The sequence below is a fragment of the Ciona robusta genome, chromosome 2 (assembly GCF_009617815.1).
Source record: "Ciona robusta chromosome 2, ASM961781v2".
Lineage (NCBI taxonomy): Eukaryota > Metazoa > Chordata > Ascidiacea > Phlebobranchia > Cionidae > Ciona > Ciona robusta.
This window is the reverse complement of record NC_143236.1, coordinates 7,990,294-8,011,652: the sequence shown is the minus strand read 5'-3', so window position 1 is coordinate 8,011,652 and position 21,359 is coordinate 7,990,294. Positions and strand designations below refer to the sequence as shown.

The 21,359-nt window shown below is 35.5% G+C and overlaps 4 protein-coding genes across 5 annotated transcripts; 3 read left to right on the top strand and 1 right to left on the bottom strand.

Moving 5' to 3' along the window:
* The first annotated feature begins 77 nt into the window (after nt 1-77).
* On the top strand, nt 78-1,543 carry LOC149740835 (pyridoxal phosphate phosphatase PHOSPHO2-like). The gene has a single exon (XM_089872542.1). It carries the CDS (start codon nt 292-294, stop codon nt 1,024-1,026), a length of 735 nt encoding a protein of 244 aa, XP_089728668.1. The 5' UTR covers nt 78-291; the 3' UTR covers nt 1,027-1,543.
* LOC149740834 (tRNA-dihydrouridine(47) synthase [NAD(P)(+)]-like) lies at nt 1,504-8,382 on the top strand. The gene is made up of 12 exons (XM_089872532.1): nt 1,504-1,638; nt 2,173-2,260; nt 2,749-2,856; nt 3,202-3,385; nt 4,401-4,768; nt 4,947-5,099; nt 5,376-5,492; nt 5,873-6,049; nt 6,397-6,572; nt 7,139-7,327; nt 7,811-7,939; nt 8,270-8,382. Exons 1-12 carry the CDS (start codon nt 1,571-1,573, stop codon nt 8,340-8,342), a joined length of 1,830 nt encoding a protein of 609 aa, XP_089728658.1. The 5' UTR covers nt 1,504-1,570; the 3' UTR covers nt 8,343-8,382.
* Nucleotides 8,383-8,495: 113 nt separating this feature from the next.
* On the top strand, nt 8,496-21,173 carry LOC149740832 (uncharacterized). 2 transcript variants are annotated; one of them, XM_089872533.1, is made up of 14 exons: nt 8,496-9,130; nt 10,030-10,136; nt 10,988-11,066; nt 11,465-11,632; nt 11,896-12,020; nt 12,808-12,957; nt 13,399-13,622; nt 13,891-13,976; nt 14,485-14,567; nt 15,547-15,744; nt 15,894-16,058; nt 19,658-19,727; nt 20,334-20,474; nt 20,785-21,173. In XM_089872533.1, exons 1-14 carry the CDS (start codon nt 9,068-9,070, stop codon nt 20,860-20,862), a joined length of 1,737 nt encoding a protein of 578 aa, XP_089728659.1. In that variant the 5' UTR covers nt 8,496-9,067; the 3' UTR covers nt 20,863-21,173. The 2 variants fall into 2 exon arrangements, with proteins under 2 accessions (XP_089728659.1, XP_089728660.1); XM_089872534.1 differs by lacking the exon at nt 8,496-9,130 and adding an exon at nt 9,142-9,287.
* Nucleotides 15,998-17,914, bottom strand: LOC149740833 (uncharacterized). The gene is made up of 2 exons (XM_089872543.1): nt 17,695-17,914; nt 15,998-16,672 (listed from the first exon to the last, which is right to left on the bottom strand). Exons 1-2 carry the CDS (start codon nt 17,800-17,802, stop codon nt 16,355-16,357), a joined length of 426 nt encoding a protein of 141 aa, XP_089728669.1. The 5' UTR covers nt 17,803-17,914; the 3' UTR covers nt 15,998-16,354.
* Nucleotides 21,174-21,359: the final 186 nt, after the last annotated feature.

Below are 21,359 nucleotides of genomic sequence, written 5' to 3'. Positions count from 1 at the left end.
CATCACTGCAAACACAGCTGATAAGTGATTGACAGCCGCGTGCGCCGTGCAGCGCGTGTTCTATCTGCGATGTTATCACCGTATTTATAAAGAGAAGCTGTGTCAGCTAAATGGAAATGACGTGGTATACATCAACGGTGTAACCTACCAAACAACGGTGTAACCTACTTGAATAGGAAATAGTATTTATGTTTTGATATAAAGCAAATTATAGACGTACTCGTTTTTAATTATTCATACCGTGAAATTCAAGAAATTTTTTCAAAATAAGTTGAAAATATTTAAGAAAAAATGTCTCACAAACACTTAGTGATTTTCGATTTTGACAACACCATCTCGGAAGGTAACACGGATACGGTGGTCATGGATATGGTTACGGATGAGGCTGAGGCTGCAAAACTATGGAGCACAGAGCAAACAAGACACTGGACAAAGCTGGTGAACTCGTTTTTAAACCATCTTTTCGAAAATGGGGTTACAGTCCAAGAAATGGCAGCAGAGTTAAGGAAAATGCAGCTTGTAAGTGGCATGGTGGAGCTGCTTAAGTTTCTTGGTGAAAATCCACAAAAGTTTAAAGTTGTAATTATGTCCGATGCAAACAGCTTTTATATTGAAACTCTCCTGGAAGAATATGGGTTGGAAAATGTCGTTTCAGAGATCTTTACGAATAAAGCTTTACTGGAAGATAATGGAAGAGTCTGCGTGATTCCGTGCCACTCACATGATCATGAAGAGTGTCCCGTGAATATGTGCAAAGGAGTTTTGATTCGTGAGTTCATAAAAAGACTAAAAAACGAGGGCGAGGTTTTCAGCTCTATATGTTACGTCGGGGATGGTTCGAACGACTTTTGCGCTTCAATTAATCTCTCTTCCGATGACTTTGTCTTCCCAAGAGCAGGGTTTATGTTGGATAAAATGATCCGGAAGTCCAGGAGGACTCCTAGCATGGATCAGGTGGATGCGGAAGTCATCGTTTGGCAAAGTGGAACGGAAATTATGGAGAAGCTGAAACAGATGATCTTTTAATTTCTTATCATTTTGTTTAAATCGACCAAAAAATATTAAAAGTAGTCACTATTCAGTGAAATGGTGTTAAAGTTTTGAAACAAATGATCTTTTTAGTTTTTGATCATTTTAGAGGTTAAATGATTGTTGTCATTATAAATGAAATGTTCTTAAAACTTTACCTTTCGCTCATTTTGTAAAAAGTTTTAAATGTTCACATTGAACAGAAGAATATATTTACATATATTTACAATATTCATATTGAATGTTCGATGCACTTTGTTATATATATTTATTATAATACATATAATATATGTGTTTGTTCATTTATGTTTCTTACGAAAATATCAGTTTACCTAAAAAATTTATAGAAAAAACTCGAGTGCGTCTGTTTTAGGAAATTCTGCAGACATTATATTTAAACCTATATTTTGAAATTACATTGTATGTTACTATCTATATAAAAAAAGTTTACCTTGTAAGTTATTGTCTTCTGCACTCTTATACACTGTAATGAACTGTTGGTTATACATTTAGATTTGATTAGGTCGTTGTGTAATAAAACATGACTGAAGGAAGATATGTCAGTTTTATATCATCTGCCAGCGATGGAACTGCTCAAATTAAAAAAGAGTAAGTCAATATATCCTGTATGTTGATTTGTTAATTGTCATGGCCCAGTAACCAGTATTAAACCAAAGTATTTGGGTTTAAAGCTCATTATTGCCAGTATTGCCACCACGGTGGATGTGAAGGGTGTCGTTCGCAAGACTTAATAATTATAGATTGATTGGCCTTCACTGTTGCACAATACTTAACCAGTTATTTGTAGCTCTATGTTGTCAATACTGAGGATGTGAGAGTTGTTTCACAAAACGATCAACAGTTGATTTAACTCAGTAGCTACTAATGAGTTGCCCAAAACAGCCGTAATAAAATTTAACCAAACAAAAAGTTGTAAAATGTGGACACAAGCTACATTACAAAGCACTAGCGTTGTAATTCCTAAAGGTGCTTTGCAAGGTTAAAATAGTGAATCTTACAATATTCATTCATATAAACAGTATTTGAGCACTTACGACAAGAATAGGCATTTACTTATAGTATGAACCATGGTTTGAATGCCTGTCACTGGTTTACAAGAAGTAACTCTACTTTTAAATTCAGGTTCGTGACCTCGAAACCAACACTTGTGGAACAGACTGTAAAACCGTTGGCAGAAGAAACCAAAGAAGAAACTTCGGCTGATTCTGAAGTAATTGTTATGAATGTTAACTTGTTTATCCTTGCATGGGAGGGGCAACGTTATAATTCACCACTTATGTAACTGTGCGGGTGATTATTTCTGGAATGTATATATGGCAATTTTACAAGCCATAAGTGACCTCTGGGTTGGAGTAATTACCGTTAAGTGTTTTGTCCAAGGACACACGAGTCCATAATAGTAAAGTAGCGAAACCGTATGCTGTTGGCTAGAGGCAGATACCCTCACCACAACTCTGGATTAGCCAGAGATGGTATTCTCGTCTACTGAACTAAACTGGTCGCCGCCCAAATTGAATTTTTTTTTAGTTGCCCGACTAAAACTTAGTGGTTAAATTTTGACCGACCAGTGGCTAACTTCTGTCATAAGTTATGCACCAAAACTTAGTCGGCCGACTAAACATAAAAAAAGTCAGTAGACGAGAATGTCAATCCAGGTTTATGAAACAACCTATTTATAATATTTCTATTTTAAAACAGATCAAATCATTAAATGGAGATCGCGAAAGGAAGAAAGCTCGTGGCCAAAATAAAAACCGACCTCGTCCGAAACAAGAACAACTTTCACTAAAGCTGTGCCCTAGTAAAGTAAGACGTTTTTATATTTAAATTATCTGAAAAATCCTTAATTTATTCACAGAATATTTAAATGATAAAATAATGTGGTTAAAACTTTTTTAACAAATAAATGTTTTCCACAACTATTCTACCTGTAGTGAAATTTTTTTTTAAGTTTTCAAAAAAAGGAATTCTACAAATTATTTACGAAATTTAAATTTGAAATAATGTAAGAATTTGTGTGTTTACTGTTTAGTTTAGAATTTGCTAAACCATTTAATGCCTTTCTCGGCTATTCTACCTTATTTTCTTTTGGTAATAAATAAGATTCAATTAGAATGTAATATATATATATATTTGTTAATAATTTCACAGATTTCTGAAAAAGGTTATTGTCATTTCGGCGAAAAGTGTCAGTATCTGCATGACATAGGGAAATACATGGAACTTAAACCCGACGATCTTGGAGAAAAATGTTTTGCTTTCCAAACTATCGGAAAATGCAATTATTCGTTTACTTGCCGCTTTGCTAGAGATCATGTTGAGAAAACTAACGAAGGTAAATTGAATTTGGTTTGTTTATATTTGGTTGTAAAATACTAAAGTGGGGGTGGCATATTACTTCACCCACTAAGATTTTGCAAACGCCGTAAACTTAGATTTTCATTTATTCGTTTTATTTGGAGTCAGAAACAAAATAATATTGTAATTACATGCAACATACTTTATTTTTTTAGAAAAAATGCCATGCTTTTTAGTTCACACCCTTCCCCACACTTTTTTCCATAGTCGTTTTAACAACTGTCGTTTTGTAATTAATTCTCTTCTCTTCATTCTTTAAATAACATGATCTTCGCTATCGTTTTAAAGGAGATAAATTAAAATTATAGTGGGGTGGGGGAAGATGGGACACATTTTGACTCTATTTTCTCGTCCCTTTTAGTAGTAAACGAAGAATATTCAAAGAATTATAAAACTATATCCTCACGACTCCCATATACCGTTGTTAATTATTTAGAACATGATCAGGCTATTTGAATATTATGTGCTAAGGGTGTCCCATCTTCCCCCATCCTACTATATTTTACGTTATGTTATTGTTACCCGCTTATATATATTATAACTTTATGGGTTGTTAAGTTGTTTACAGCGTGGTGCCACCAAAAATAACCACCACCACGGTGGTGGTTATTTTATTTCCTGGCATTTGTCATGTGAACGTTACAGGAAAGGCGACATTAGTAATGAATGACATAATAACACCACACCACACACTTTATCACACATGTTTTTGCCAAGGATAAACCATTGATAAATTACACTCTCTGTTCTATCAATTTTTCCTATAATGTTTTAAAATCTCGTTTTTAGTATTTTTAATTTTTAATCAACTTTTAGAGGCTTATATGATATAAAAAAACATACTGTATTTCCGCTTTATGAAACAACCGTCAAGACCTTATCAGGAAATGTGTTAAAACGAAGGAAATACACTGTGTTGTCTATACCAGTTCTACCACTAAAAATTATTTGCAGTATGCCTGGTAGAAGTAACAGAAAATTTTCAATTTTAGGTTACGTTAACAAAGTTGATGAAGAAAAACTGAAAACAAACAGTGTTAAGATCAAAAATGTCCTCCCTCGCGATTTACAACTTCAATTGCGCAAAAGAAAATTTGATTTCTCAAAATCGGACACTGCTGTAAAAGAAAGTAGCAAAGCAAAAGCACGAAAACTTGATCAAAACGCCCAAAAAATCCCTGAAAATGTTGGTAATGAAGAAAATGTGACTACTGTTGTCACAACAGGTGATATAACTACAAGTGAAGATGTTCTAAACAAACATGGATGTGTTCTCGATACTGATCTAATTCCACTCAAAACCATTGAAAAGAAAACAATTGATTTTCGTGACAAGCTGTACTTGGCGCCACTGACAACAGTGAGATTTTGTATTTATCCATAAACTGGACTTATGATGGTTACATTTTCATTTTCCCTTTAACAAAACTTTTATTTGTAAATTAGTTTTGGGCAAAATTAAGTCTTAATAGTTTGGGTTAGGCCTTAACAAAGGTATTTTTTTAGTAATATACATATATATTTACATTCACTTTCAGTGTGGAAACCTACCATTTCGAGTTGTATGCAAGCGATTAGGAGCGGACATTACCTGTGGTGAGATGGCTGTAGCTACCAATGTATTGCAAGCTAAGGGTGGAGAGTGGGCACTCATGAAGAGACATCCGTGTGAAGATATTTTCGGAGTTCAGGTAGTTTTATGCTTTGGTGACCACGGAAAGAGACTTACCGACGCTGTGGCAAGAAGGTTTGCGTGAATGCCTCAACCATAGAGGTTGTCTAACTTCTCTCATAGAACGTTATTGGATAAAAGACATTTGGGATATTTGGATATTATGTGCTAAAGGTGTCCCATCTTCCCGAATCCTACTATATACTATTTTAAATACAATTTACTGGCAAATTTACTTGTGTACTGTCTGCAGATAGTCACTCTAGTATATATTTCATTAAATATTTATTCTCAGCTTTGTGGTGCCTTCCCCGATACAATGTCAAGGTGTGCCGAACTTATTTCCAAAACTTGTGAAGTTGATTTCATTGACATTAACATGGGATGTCCCATTGATCTCATTTATAAAAAGGTTGGTTTCAATAGATTTATTGTTACAAAACACCCTGCTTTTAATACTATTTAAACGTCTTTTAGCATGACAAATTGAGTTTTTTTTTATCGTTTTTTGTGCATGTGCCAAAGAGAGCATAACAGCTATAACTTACAGTTATTTTGACGTACACCTCAACAGTTTTGTTTTCGGATGTGTACATTGAATATATACATTTTTCACACATATAGAATAGAACATATCAATAATTACCTTGACCCAGGGTTCAAGTTCGTCCCCCATGAGGCACACATACAGTTAGTTTGACAAACACCTTAAAATTTTTTTTCGAAATGTGTAGTAAATTTTTTTCCACTCACATAGAATAGAAAATACCAACAATTCTATAATTAACCCAGGGAGCAGGTTCAGCCCTCATGAGGCGCACAAACAAGTTATTCGACATCGTGAACTGCATGAACCGAAGCATTGATGTTCCTCTTACTTGTAAAGTGAGAGCTGGTGTTGAAACGAAAAAGAATTGCGCTCACAACATATTGCCAAAGCTGAGGGATTATGGAGTTGCTATGACAACTGTAAGTGCTTCAAATAGGGTTTGAAAGTGTGTTGTTTTTACTTATTTTCAATCAACCAAAAATGAGATACTGTGTGTATTTAATAGTTTGCACATAGAGTCATTAAAGAAGTGGTCTGTATATTTTTTAGAATTTATGTACCATATTTAAAATCAAACAATTTATTTAAATTTTTTCGAATCATGATATTTTTTCACGAATTTCGTCTTGTGAATTTTTTTAGTACTTTTTCATAAATTTATGAATTTTTTTATATATTTTGCATCATGATAATTTTCCATGAATTATATCATGTGAATTTCATGAAACATTTTCATTAAATTTTTTCATGTGATTTTTCGTGACAGGTTCACGGTCGATCACGTGAAGCAAGATACACGAAGGCTGCAGACTGGGGTTATATCAGTGAATGTGCGGCACTTGCTGACCCAATGCCAGTGTTTGGTAACGGAGATATTCTGTCTTACCACGATTATATATCAGTCATGGAAAACACTACGGTGTCTGGTGTCATGATTGCAAGGTAATATTTCATTTCTGTGACTTTGATAAAAGTATTTTTCTTCACTTTTTAAGAACCACCATGAACAAGTTAATATCAGTTAAAACAGAATAGTAATAATAAAATTTGTTTGCTTGAATTTTATATTTTATGTAATATACTGTTTTGGTTTATGTGTTTTGATTGCAAAGTGACATGGTTACGTTTAGTTCTGATTTTTTTTAAATTTTAAGTTAATATAATAGTACTGTGGGGGTAAGATGGGACAGCTTTAGCACATATCATCAAAATATCCTGATTGTGTTTGAAACAATTTATGCTGATCTTTATCTAAACTAAAAGTACTGGAAAGTAGACACACTTATAAAATATTATAAAATATAAATTTGTTCTATATTGTTTATTTGTAATGACTCAGTCAGAAAAAGTTATTGAACACTACTAGCATAATAGTTTGCAATTCTTAGCCCAACAATATAAAGTAAAATTTCAAATTTTACAGTTTTTTGTGAGAATTTTTTATTTTTTAAATATAATATATTATATATGTTTTTTAATTTTTTAAAAAAGAATTGATACTTTTTTAGAGGAGCGTTAATCAAACCTTGGGTATTCACGGAGATAAAAGAAAGAAGAGATTGGGATATTTCTAGTGGTGAACGACTCGATATTTTGCGACAGTTCGTTAATGAAGGTTTTGTCCACTGGGGGTCAGACACAAGGGGGGTGGAAAACACACGGAGGTTTTTACTCGAGTGGCTTTCCTTCTTGCATCGGTGAGTTTTTATTTCATGTGATTCACTTTTTTATTCCATGTGATTTTTTATAATTCACTTAGCATACTATTCTATATGGGTGAGGTCCCCCAGCATAGCATGCAAAGGGTCCTAGGATTTAGGCCACAGTTGGCCTATTACCCCAATCCTGAAATCCCAGGAATCGGTTGGTTTAAGAAATCAGTGAAAACCAACTATTGCTGTCAGACATATTATACTTGCAATGTTTTCTAAACGTCTTGTGTGGGGTTTAAAAGAATGTCGTCATAACACGGTGTTCTATTTCTTACACCTCATGTCCGCTTACGAGATACCAGACATGTATCTTTGTAAGTGATTAATTTTAAGGGATTTTTTACTTTTTGTAAGGTATGGCTGACAATTTAGACAACTTAAAAGCATCGGGTTGCAGGTTGCAGCAATTTGTGAGTGAATATACCATTTGGTATTGTTTCATATGCTATGTAACTTATTTTACACCAGATATATTCCTGTTGGTTTATTGGAGAGATTGCCACAGAGAATAAACGAGCGACCACCTTACTATGTTGGGAGGAACGACCTTGAAACTTTAATGGGGAGCGCCAACTCTAATGACTGGGTTAAAATAAGGTGGGTTGGTGTAATACTTCTGTACATTAGGGTGACTAAAACAAGGGTTTTTAGGTCTTAATATAAACTAAATATATGACAGTACATTGTTATGCTTTGACAGAGAAAAGTTAAAAAATGAGTGGTTTGTTTTAAATTTTATTATCACAATATCAGAAAGCTGTGGAGGCTTTGTTGGCCTTTGACTAAAGGTTTTAATGAATTATTTTTGCTAAATATTAGAACTCTAATACAAGGTAAGTTTCAATGTTTAAATATGACCAAGTATTAAATACTAAATTTTTGCATGTTTGTTTTTATAAGGTTTTTCATTTATGTGTTTTATTACAGTGAAATGTTGTTGGGAAAAGTACCGGACTCGTTTCAATTTCTTCCCAAGCATAAAGCTAATTCATACAAGTGATGATGTCATTGTGGTCACAATAAAATCATTACCAAAACCAGTTAGTGAAGTTTCTCCATTTGATTTCAATTAGTTTTAGAATAAGGGTTAGGGGCACTTTACGAAAAAATAATTGAAGACAGTTTTGAAATTTTTTTTAGGGAAATATTTATTTTATTGCAGTAAGTTAATTTCTGCAACAAAATTAAACTTTTTGTACACGGAAAAAATTTGGTCATATTTCTATGTATGGCAGCATAGAAAAAAATCGGTATTTTAAAAAATGGTAATTAAAATAATTTAAGACTCAGGCAGCTCCTAAATTATCGTTTTAATATTGTGGGTATTTATTTACTGGTGTAGCTTTTATTACACAATCTTCAGGTGGTAGAATGAAGCTACCAAATATTTTGATTGTTGTCATCTATTGTAGGCGGGTATGGCAGATAGTTTTACAAGTTCTGGAACAAGACAACAAATAAATAAACCCGACCAATCGATATACACAGTAGTGTCAGGTGTCAACTGTTGAAAGAGAGTGACTTTTAAATCACTGAGGTTACAACGCGAGGTTTAATACGCGCCACATATGTCAGTTTCTTTACCGCAGTTTTGTGGACTGTAAACTTGGCTAAATTATTTACACTACGTAGAAGAGCGAACATTAGAACCAGGCTTAGATATATATAGATATAGGGTAGCTCTGTTCTTAAGTTCGCTAGAATAATAGCTCTTGTTGTGTAAGCATGCTTCAACAAAAACCTACGAATATGATATCTACAGTGTCGCCAGCACAAGATATTATAACTGTAAGTATCAGAATAAGATCTTAGTTCGATGTGGTACCAAATGTGGTTTATGTGAAAATTTTTTCTATTACAATTACTGTTTTACTTTGAAATTGTAATCTTGTATGGCAATTACTGAGTTTATTTACTAAGTGGGTCAGATAATTTATATAAACGGGTAAGTGCAATTTAAAAGTATTGTAATGAAAAATTTCATGCTTTCAATGTTCGGTGTGTCAAAAAAGTTACTTTTATTGTATGTATAGTTATAGTTTAAAGTCAGACTACTTGGTCTAAGTTGAAATTAATATGGCAACTAAAAAAGTTACAGCATTTGTAGCCTATATATATAAATTATATAAAGGGCTAATTAAGTATAATTAAAAACTATTACAACGAAAACTTTTGGATTTTTATGTTGGGTGTGTCAATACAGACACCTTGGTGATACTTACTCTTAAGCTAAACATTATTGTTCTCTACCAATTCCTATTCCTATATATATATATATATATATTATAACGAGACATTTCATACAACCCAAAACGAATATATATATATATGTGTATATATACATATATATATGTTATATAAATAGATAATTGAGTACCATTGTAATAAAAATTTCTTAGTTTTTATGTAGGTGTGTCAACTGTTTGTTACTCTTAAGCTAAACATTATTGTTCTCTACCAATTCCTATATATATATATATATATATATATATATATATATATTATAACGAGACATTTCATACAACCCAAAAACGAATATATATATATATGTGTATATATACATATATATATGTTATATAAATAGATAATTGAGTACCATTGTAATAAAAATTTCCTAGTTTTTATGTAGGTGTGTCAACTGTTAATATAGGTGCCTTAGAAATTAAGCTAACAGTGTCGTCTTATAGCAACGGATAAAGATGCAACATTCACCCATATTACCCCCATTCACACCACACTCGAAACTTCGATCTAATTCACAGAACAGAGGAGTCAGTCCTTGGAAACAAGTCAGGTATTTTACTTTAATTTTATTGCTAAGTTTTCGTCACCGTGTGTATTTGTTTTTTTAGTGGGAGAGTTTCTATTTATGAATGAATGAATGAATGTAACTTACTTTATCCTCGCGTGGCCGGAAAAGAACAGTCGTTATAACACGGGTGCTCATACACCACGTGCCAGCTTACAAGTTACCATGTATGTTACTTTGTGGGTAATTATTTTTTGGGGGGGATTTTTTTATGTATGGCTGATAATTTGGACAACCCATTAGTGACCACTGGGTTGGAGCAATTGTCGTTAAGTGTCTTGCCCGAGGACACATAGGCCCACAATGGTAGCAGCGACGAGCCTTGAACCCATTACCTAATGGTTACAGACAGGCGCCCTAACCACTACGCCACGGCGCCTATTTAATGTGAGTGAGGTCCCACTGTAGCACGCCATGGGCCCTATGGGATTTAGGCCAGGATTGACCAAGTTACTTTAAAAGGAACAGTTACAAAAAAATTTTGTGTTTTAAAAACTTAGTCATTATGATAAATGGCCGAAACCAAAGGTGATGTTTAAATGCGCAGTATTAAGGAAATCAGTTTTTATTTTGTCGGACGCTGTGGCATAGTGGTTAGCGAGCCTGCCTGTAACCATTAGGTAATGGTTCAAGGCTCTTCGCTGCTACCATTGTGGGCAATGTGTCCTTGGGCAAGACACTTAACAGCAATTGCTTATAAAGACTAGCAATTTACGGCTTCACGAGAATAAAGTAAGTTAGATTTATTTATTCAATTATCAATAGTTAAAAAATGTAGAGTACCAACATAGTATACTATGGTACCAACATAAATTAATCCATGTTTTTATGTCCAGTCAAACCGTTGAAAGATTCCCACCTTTAAAAACTTGGAAGGAAGATTCACGAGATGATGTTTATCTTAATTCTGCAACTGTAAGTTTGGATAACTCATCTATAGTTTTATGGTAACCTTAATAATAAGTCTTAGCCATGTACCCCTGCCTTACAAACCTTGTTCTGTGAAGATTTGTTAAAAATGGTAAATTCATATGACGTATATACAGAAAGCTAGAATACTAAATATTATTATGGATTCTACTAAACAAATTTTGACTACCTGTCCAGATTACATGTTAAAGCCAATAGTGGGTACTATAAGGGCATGACACCATTTACAAACCAAAAAAAAATTCGAAATTTAATCAAATACTGTTTTATATGTATTCTGCTTGGGCCAAGTTTGGCTTAAATCCCAGGTCCTCAACAAGGAGCTTACTCATATAGAATAAAATATATATTCTATATATTCAGTTTTGATTTTTTTTTCCCAGATTATGCATCCCTTTAAAGCCACCAGTGGGCAGTATAAGTCTTTCCGTTCGACGACAGTCCTGCGCTCTGTCCCCATCATGAGGCGACACTTGGATACGTTCGGAGGTCGCACATTCTCGCTACCAGCAAAGACAAAACCAGTTCCTTTCCACACTGGACGTTTTATTGTAAGAACAAATAATTTTTTGCAATAGTCTTTCTACAGCTTATCCAGTATATTTATTTATGACCAGTATATCTTTTTCTTATCCCATTTGCTAGTAAACAAAGAGCATTGAAAGAATTATGAAACTGTATCCTGACGAGTGACGACTCTCATAACCACTGTTAATTGTTTAAAACATGATCAGGATATTTGAATATTATGTGCTAAAGGTGTACCATTTTACCCCACTCTACTATACATAAAACAACTCGCATCTATGCTCAGTACGACCCCAATAACCGGCCAGCTTTCGTTGAAGAACTCACCCAGAACCAACGTCTGCAAGCAGAGATGGCCATGGTAGAAAAAGTTCGAGGATTGAAGAGGAAACGGGAGGCCATGGAACATAGGTGGGTGATGGGGTCAATTAGGTGGATGATGGGGTCAATTAGGTGGGTGATGGGGTCAATTAGGTGGGTCAGGGGGCAGTTAGGTGGGTGATGGGGTCAATTAGGTGGGTGATGGGGTCAATTAGGTGGGTGGGGGGGGTCAATTAGGTGGGTGATGGGGTCAATTAGGTGGGTGGGGGGGTCAATTAGGTGGGTGATGGGGTCAATTAGGTGGGTGATGGTGTCAATTAGGTGGGTCAGGGGGCAGTTAGGTGGGTGATGGGGTCAATTAGGTGGGTGATGGGGTCAATTAGTTGGGTGATGAGGTCAATTAGGTGAGTGATGGGGTCAATTAGGTGGGTGATGGAGTCAATTAGGTGGGTGATGGGGTCAATTAGGTGGGTGATGGGGTCAGTTAGGTGGGTGGTGGGGTCAATTAGGTGGGTGATGGGGTCAATTAGGTGGGTGGGGGGATTATTTTGGGGACTGAGTTTAGAAAGTTCGGGCTGGTAAAGAATCCTCCAGTACGTTACAGATTAGGCTGGTGGGAAGTGTTAGAGGTTGGTAGTTTACGGCTATAGGATAATTAAAGAAAAACTAGTTTGTATTTCTGCATATGCATTCACTCATAATTTATTTAAAATACCTTATATCTGTCGAAAAAGCTATAAAAATGTATTATGTCCAATCATATACTTACAAAAATATTATTTTCAATCGATTATATTTACTTTACTTTAATCTATTATCTGTAGATGTTAAAATGTCGAAACATTTTTTTTCAAAAAGTTTTATTATGACATCACAGGTGGGGCTGGAGAAAACTAGATTTATCCGGTATTGAAATGACAAGAGAGCAAAGATACAGCATCAATGCTGAGGTCCAGAAACTTAAGGAGTTGATCTTACCGACACATGCGAGAGATATTTATACGGGACGTGGTATCAGGATGCCGGAGTAAGTGGCAAATGGAATTGAAAGGCGCCTGTTTTGGTTGAAAATTATAGTAAGGTGGGGGAAGATGGGACATCTTTAGCACATAATATTTGAATATTCTGATCGTGTTTTAAACAAATAACACTGGTCTACAAGTCAGTAAGATACAGTTTTTTAATTCTTTGAATGTTTTTTGTTTACTACTATAAATGAGACGAGAAAATAGAACGAAAAAATCCACTTAAAAGTTGACTCATCATCACAGTTGTCGTACAAAAACCGCATAGGAGATGTAGTATACACTGCTATCCTACCAAATATTTCCACAGTACTTTTTATTGCTTCACCAAGCTTTCGAATAATATTAAATCCAATATAAATTATCGAATATTGTGACCTGAATGTTTAAATGTATCAGGAACTTCTAAAAAAAATTACCAATTTTAACCCAATATCTCCCAGTACTCATCATACAATGAGACCTTCAAGAGCTAGGCAAGATGACCCACCCAACCCCCCACCCCCCTCTGCTATGGTGGGGGGACAACATGAACCTCCAAGAAGGCCCACACCCCCCTACACAAGGCCCCAACCCGGGGCAGGATGGAACGCTCAGTCACGAGAACCTTATCGGGTTCAACCGCAGTCAAACGTCGATTTAGTTGTACAGAGTGTTCCAGTTCCAGGTGAGAATAATTTGGAAATGGAATTTAAGTAACACCGCTCTTTTAGAGTCTTGATCATATAGTTCAATGGGGGAAGATAGGACACTTAAGCACATAGTGTATATAATTTTGTAAAGTGTAAATTTTTGTCCAACAAATAGCTTAAAAGTTATTTTATGCACTTCTTTAAAAAACTGCAATTCCCCGAAATCAGTGACCTAAATTGTAATAGTCCATTAAGCACACTTCGTTGCCAAACCAAATGATTAACACCTTGTTCTTCCATAAGGTATATCTGCGTCTCCGGCTCCTAAGACCGCACAAGATCCTGACAACACAAAGGAAGCCAACTTCCCCCAACCTCAACCAACACCAGTAAGTAGAATGAATGTAACTTGTTTATTATAGCGCGTTGGGGCAAGGATAGTTGTTATATGGGTGATCTGTTTCATACACCTCAAGCATTCAAGTTACCATGTATGTAACCATGTGTCCAAAGACACATATGCCCACAATGGTAGCAGCCGCAAGCCTTGAACTCGTTGCCACTAGTTTAGAGGCCACTCGCTAACCACTTTGCCGCAACTCAACAAGTTGTCTGTTTTCTAATTGTTTGTTGGACCTATTAAGGAGATATTTCTTCTAATGCTATGGGTTGTATACCGCGCTTGTAATTAAACATTTGTCACCCTTCTGCAGTTTCCTTTTTAAATTGCACCAATGTTATCTGTTTAAGGCTCGCCACATTAAAAGTTACATTAGCAAGATTTAATTTTCATGTTGATATTACAAAACCTTTGATATTAGAAAAACCATATAAGTGTTTTTTTATGATGTGCCCTATTTTCCTTGACGGATATCTGAATGTTCATTGTATTTATAGGTAATGAAAATGCACGAACCAGTTGAACAAATACAAGTTGTTGAACCACAGGGTGTCGCTGTTGAGGAAGATGATGCGGAAAAGTAAGAGCTTTACTTCTTTTTTGTTTTTGCTTAGAATTAAAAAATGTTCTGGTATGCTGCATGGAACGAAACTCTTATTTTTAATTTGAGTCCAAGTCCCACTGTTATGATTCTGTTAAAACCAGGGTTATATAGTCATTCCACTTCAGTCGGCCAAACTACTAATGATCGCCCAAAATGATTTTATTGAAAATTGTTCACCCACAAAGTAACATACATGCTAACTGGTAAGCAGGCACGAGATGTATGAAACAGAACACCCATATTTCAAACGTTAATCGGGCAAAAAATATTGTAAAAAACATCTTTTGTGCAAATAACAATCTTTTAAATCAGGTCGAACGCAAACAATATACACCTTGGGCAAAGTCCAATGTTTTGCAAGTCGACCTTTAATATATAGCAAGTTTGTACATGTAGGCGTGTATGTGTAAACATATGGGTTGGCATGCAAACTAACTCCCACACTTAAGCTACCACAATAAATATTATACTTGTCAGTTTCATGGCAAATATAATAAATTATTCAACTGGTTTCAAAACGACTAGGGAACATTTTAAGTCATATTTTGCAGCAATTGAGATCTCCAAACCACCAATAGAATACAAATTACATTTTTGAACCACCAATAGAATACAAATTACATTTTTGAACCACCAATAGAATACAAATTACATTTTGAGAGAATTTTTTTCAATCTACTTTTACAAACGTATAAGCGATCACAAAAATATTATGCTTGTAAAGTTTCAAAAGCAATATTTGAAATCAGATTTTGCAGCAATCGAATTTCAGATTACACAAACACAACCAACACACAAGACACTTCAAGTTTCCAAGGTTGAGATCTTGCAGTGTGGCATGCCATGGGACCTAGAATTTGAGCCAAGATTGCTTTATTACCCCAACACACAGGGTGGAATTCCCAAATAAAAAATAAATATTGAAAATGTGAAAATGTCATTTTTTTATTTTCAGGGTAACACCTTCTCCTGCCGTTGCCGACACCCCTGATCATCGTTCCCGTTCCATGGCTGCCCCGAGTGCCAGCCCCGATGGTAAGGTTCATTTTAACCCACTTGTGACGTCATCAGGGGTTGATGACGTCACTCCGATATCAGAAGAACTGCAGGAGATGAAGGAAAGTTACTCGAAACTGGACGAGAATGATGCAGGGTATTAAACTAAGTTTTAAATTTTGATTTTACAGAATTTTATAATACTTTTTCAATTTTTTTATTCTTAAAATAAAAAATTTCTTTGTTTGAAAACGTGTTCAAATAATTAATTTTCTTTATGATTTCGTTAAAATTTCATACTTTCAGACACATTTCATTTGAAAAGTTAATCACGTCATTTCCGAGTCAGCTCTCTCCCTGCCAGATGCGGTTTCTTCACTGCCTTTATGACATCACAACGCAAAATCAACTTTTTGGCGCGGATGAATTTATTGCCATGAACAATTTGTCGCGGAGTATCACGAAATTGAGGTGAGAAAAAAAAACATTAAAATTTCACAGCGCGTAATTCGATACAGTAGCAAGAGTTCAAAAGTTGAAATATTTTTCATAAATCGAATCGCATTAACTGTACACGTCATCGCCAGCGGCACAATTACGTAGCACATTACGTCATCACGGATATACGTATAAAAAAAAGAGCGTTTCTGATCAACGAATAACACTGGGTTGGAAAAAGGTAAAGATGGGGTTAGGAATTGTAAAACATCCATGTTTCTGATTATGCTTGTTATATGTGAGGTCCCCGGGTTCGAATCCCAGCCTGGTCAGGTCCAGCAGGACGATTCTTCTATCTTAGACGAGCGATACGATCCCAGCGCTGAAGTTTGAGTGTCTAGAATGTTTCTTAGTAGATTCGCAGTGACCACCAAAGCAACGTATGCCACTTGTAGTGTGTTTATAATTATAAAGACCACAATAGTGTAAAGGCATATCGCAGCTTGGCAAAGCAATTGCCAAAATCGACGTAACTGCAGCCAGGTGATCTGCCACGCCACCGAGCGGTAGCGAACATTGACGTCTTCGAGTTTGCCTTCGACCGCAGACAGTTCCGCTTCGATACGCTTGAGTTCCGCTAGAAACACCTACGTCATGAAAACATAAATTTACTGATTAAGCAAACTGACGTGTGGTTCATTGTTGGCGTGTTAAACCACATGAGCCACAACAACTGATATAACAACACGGGCTGCATGCATACAGAACTGCTTCGATATGACTAAATGAATGTAACTTACTTTATCCTCGCGTGGGCGGAAAACGACAGTCGTTATCACACGGGTTTGACACCTCGTGCCAGGTTACGAGTTACCATGTACGTTACTTCGTGGGTAATTATTTTTTGGGGGTGATTTTTTCATTTTTTTATGTACGGCTGATAATTTGGTTAACCCATTAGTGACCACTAGGTTGGAGCAATTGCCGTGGCGGAAAAACGACAGTCGTTAAAATACGTTTTTAGATAAATATAAATACAACTTAAACTTATTTATTCTCGCATGGCGGAGCAACGACAGTCGTTATAACACGGGTGTTCTGTTTCATACACCTTGTGCCCGCTTACGAGTTACCACATATGTAACTTTGTGGATGGTTGTTTTTTTATGTATGTTTGACAATATAGACAACCTATTAGTGACCACTGAGCTAAAGAAATCAAAACAAAATGTGGTCGCAACAAATATGTGTTTGTCCCTTCAGGCCAAACCAACACTAAGATGATCGACGCTAATGTTTAAAAGTATAAGTGTGTTTGTATGGTTCAGCGGAGGTCGCACAAATTATATTCTTACCTTAAAAAGTTATTATATATTAGGCGGGGGAAGACGGGGCACCTGAAGCACATAATATCCAAATATCCTGATCGGGTTTTAAACAATGAACAACGGTCTATAGGAGTCGTGAGGACATGGTTTTATAATTCTTTGAATGTTCTTTGTTTACCAACAAATCGGACGAGAAAATAGAATAAATAGGTGTCCCATCTTCCCCCACCCTACTATAAATGTCTACAAATGCAATACCGGTAGTTTTGGAATAAATTTTAAGAACCTGGACTATAGAATATAAGATAATAATGTAGTGGTTGTTTAAAACTTCAGTTTACCTGTTTATGGTTGTCCAACTTCGCTTTTTCCCGACTCAGTTCAACTTTTTTCCCTTTCAATTCGCTTAAATCGTCGTGGGCGGTTTTTAACGCTTCTGATGTCTCCATGATTTGGACTTTACATTTGACGATTGTAAATCAAGTGTTGAACGCGGTGCAGATAAGACGTAACAATACTGATTGCCAGAAAAAAATTATACCATTCTATTTACTAAATGCTGCAGAACATGAGTCATTAAATTAGAGTATTTTCACCAGAATTTGTCTTATATACTCTCTTTGGTAATAAACTCTGGCCTTGAAAACCTAGGTCACCTAACATGCCTCCTGTAGAACCTCTCGCATGAAATAAAATTTACAAATTCCAAGCTAAGGTAAATTAATCTATTTGAATAACATGCTGACGATTCCATTTAGGCGAAACATATCTCTTTTTCTATACAATTGTTAGACTTGAGTTTTGCCTGTTACGTATTTATTACCTGGGTAAAACTGGGTTGTACAGGTTTACACGGCAAGCGACTAACTGGAGAAACAAAACAAAAGTTCTGACCTATTTCTAGTGGTTTTGAAGAAGAGCCAAAAGTCCGTGGTTTGTACTTTGCCCTCAGACTAACTGGGAAAATAAATCGCAGCATCGAGTTTACGACGCACGAGTTCAAACGTTTGCACAAACAAAGGGAAACTAACTGTGCAATTAGTCCTGGTGGTTGGGTTAAAACTGCTCCTTACACTATCAAAAGGCTGAAAACTAACGGATCAATCGGTTTCTTACTTATTACCTCGCACACACAGTCGAATAAAATAAAAACGGTAACATTTATTTTTGATATTTCTGTTTTGTCTTACACACACGCATATACATTTTCTTGGTCTTACTAAACGATTGTATATCCTTACTGCTTTTATGACGACTCAAATTTCATTGTTATATAACAATAGAAGGGCTGCCTGCTTGTTGTACATACCATTGTTTACGAACAACAACAACGCCTTTTTCTCCCTTTGTTGCTTACCTGCATCTCAATACAGAAGAGAAACGGTTGTTACGACCGCACTTACTTTTCTATGGTACGGTTGGGGAAGATGGGACACCTTTTTATTTTGTCGTCCCATTTGGTAGTGAACAAATAACACTCAAAGAAATATAAAACCGTATCCTCACGACTTTCATAGACCGTTGTTAGTTGTTTAAAACCCGATCAGCATATTTAGATATTATGTGCTCAAAGTGTCCCGTCCTCCCCTACCCTAATATACTAACTAGCAGTCAGTTTTTAAACCTAATATACACCTACGGCACCAGCATAGCTGCGTTTTATTACGCCATCTAAGCACTATATAAACACGCGAAGCATGTGTACACAAATTATACGCTTACGAAACTATCAGACCAACAAACTCTTCGTGTTTCGCTGTGGTCTTGTAATTATTGATCGATAATTACCACCCGCCGTGAGCTGACAATTTTGAATAGTGATGTCATAAACATAATTGTGACGAATTTTCCAGACCTTGCGTTGGCTGTGTATCGAATTAACCTACATAGCTGGGCGCCGGTAGTAGAGAACCCTTAATATTAATCTAATGACAGTCTAAGTGACGTCAGAAATTGAATGTGATATGTTTTTAAACGTAAGCGTGTTTAAGCAACCGTTGTTTTGTCGCTATACCCTGTTTTTTTTTTTTTAAAGGTACAGTAGGTTGGGGAAGATGGGACACGTTTTGTATTTTATCGTCTCATTTGGTAATAAACAAAGAATAAAAATAAATATAAAACCGTATGCTCATGACTTCCATAGACCATTATTAGTTGTTTTAAACACGATCAGGATATTTGGATATTATGTGCTAAGGCCGTCCTATGTTACCCCAACCAAATATATAATAGAAATAGCATATACGTCAATCTTCTCTCTTTGTAAGTAAGTTTATTTTTCCAACAATTTCTGTACTTTTTCAGTCCTTCGACCCAAGAAATGTACGAACAATTACCTTTCGAAACTCTCGAGGAATCTATGACGCAATACACGGTAATTAGACTTTATTATTAGCAAATAATAAGCGCCACGTCGATATATGACGCCAGTGCAGGTGCGCGTAAACATTGATTAATAAATAAACTTCACGCAAGTCATATTTGATTGCTTAGTTACTGGTTACAACACAAACAAAACGTTTTCTATTTATGTTAAACAAGAAAGCAAAGCTCTAATGAATGGGCACGTATAATAATTACAATAGTTTTAAACAACTCTTTTACTGCCATGTTCGACTAAGCTTGATCAAAACCAAACTAAAAGTTATCAACAAAGCGGTTCCGCCATTGTGAGTGTTGCAGTGGTTTTATGTTTTGTCCCATGTCATATAGTAGGGTGTCGGAAGATGGGACACCTTTGACACATTGTAACCAAATATCCTGATCGTGTTTTAAACAATTAACAACGGTCTATGGGAGCCGCGAGGATAAAGTTTTATGAAAAATCGTTGAATGTTTGTTGACTGCAAAATTGGAGGAGAAAATAGATTGAAAAGGTGTCCCATCTTCCCCCTCCCCACTATATTCATAATTTGTTCATATTTTGTCGATGTTATGGCTCGTGACATTTTTGTGACTAAAATTTTGTTTTACATACTAGGAGCTGTTTTCGTCCGTGGACAGAACGGCTCGCGGGAGAATTGGCGTGGGCGCGCTGCTACAAATATTAGGTACAACTCTTCAGCGACATCTAGAGCCCGATACTTCGCTGGCAAAGCAGATTATGAGCACGATGAATAAGGTCAGTGTAGCATTAAAAATTAAATTGCTACCGATTTTAACTATGCACGATTACTTTACCGCTTGCATTCCAGGTTTTTTCTATTTTAAACTGCTTTTTTTCCAAAAACGGCTATTTTCACTTGCAATTGCTTGCATCCATGAACGTTTCCTAAAAAGAACTCTATTAGGAAATAGCTATTTTTCTAAAAAAAGGGATTTAATCGTTTTTTTCAACGTCTATTATATAAGAAACGGCTATTTTTCTAAAAAAAACTAGAGGTATTTTAAACCAGAATTTTACTTTTTTTAAAGTACCTTATTTCGCTCAGGACTACAACGATGACGTCCCAAGACTAGAATTCATTTCCTACATCCCCTACTTCCTCTACTTGGAGGGTATGACGTAGCTCTTTGACGTCATCATTGAAAATGACAATCGATTTTGTATTGGCCAATAATATTAAAAAGAAGAAGCCGGTGTTAAAAATAAACAACATCAACAAAAAGACTTTATATTCATTAAACACACGTATCTGCATGCACATTCGACTGATTTTGTATTCTTACTAACCCCAAATCAAAGAAAACATCACAAAATAGTAATCAGCAAATTTATTGTTGCTTGCAATTAGTACAAGCGTTGTGGACGTCCCATTGTGCTTTTCACATACAGGGAACGAACGTTTTGCCAGTTCTTCTTTAGCCGGGAGACCTGAAAGATATTTAAATTAGGTTTCATGTTACAGAAAATCAAGGATTAGTATTTGATTTGATGTATAGACAAAGGGTGTACAAAAAGTGCACGGTACTAATATTTTTATATCAGAATCCGATTTTACATTTTAAGGGATCAGATGATTGAGGTGTTAAGAAATTTTGCATGTTTTGGTACCAACAAGGGCAA

Coding starts and splice junctions, on each gene's coding strand:
- LOC149740835 (XM_089872542.1), top strand. CDS start 292: ATGTCTCACAAACACTTAGTGATTTTCGATTTTGACAACACCATCTCG.
- LOC149740834 (XM_089872532.1), top strand. CDS start 1,571: ATGACTGAAGGAAGATATGTCAGTTTTATATCATCTGCCAGCGATGGA. Junction 5,493..5,872: donor TTGATCTCATTTATAAAAAG/GTTGGTTTCAAT, acceptor TAATTAACCCAG/GGAGCAGGTTCAGCCCTCAT. Junction 6,573..7,138: donor TCTGGTGTCATGATTGCAAG/GTAATATTTCAT, acceptor ATACTTTTTTAG/AGGAGCGTTAATCAAACCTT.
- LOC149740832 (XM_089872533.1), top strand. CDS start 9,068: ATGCTTCAACAAAAACCTACGAATATGATATCTACAGTGTCGCCAGCA. Junction 12,021..12,807: donor CGGGAGGCCATGGAACATAG/GTGGGTGATGGG, acceptor ATGACATCACAG/GTGGGGCTGGAGAAAACTAG. Junction 15,745..15,893: donor CTGGACGAGAATGATGCAGG/GTATTAAACTAA, acceptor TCATACTTTCAG/ACACATTTCATTTGAAAAGT.
- LOC149740833 (XM_089872543.1), bottom strand. CDS start 17,802: ATGGAGACATCAGAAGCGTTAAAAACCGCCCACGACGATTTAAGCGAA. Junction 16,673..17,694: donor AGTTGGACAACCATAAACAG/GTAAACTGAAGT, acceptor TTCATGACGTAG/GTGTTTCTAGCGGAACTCAA.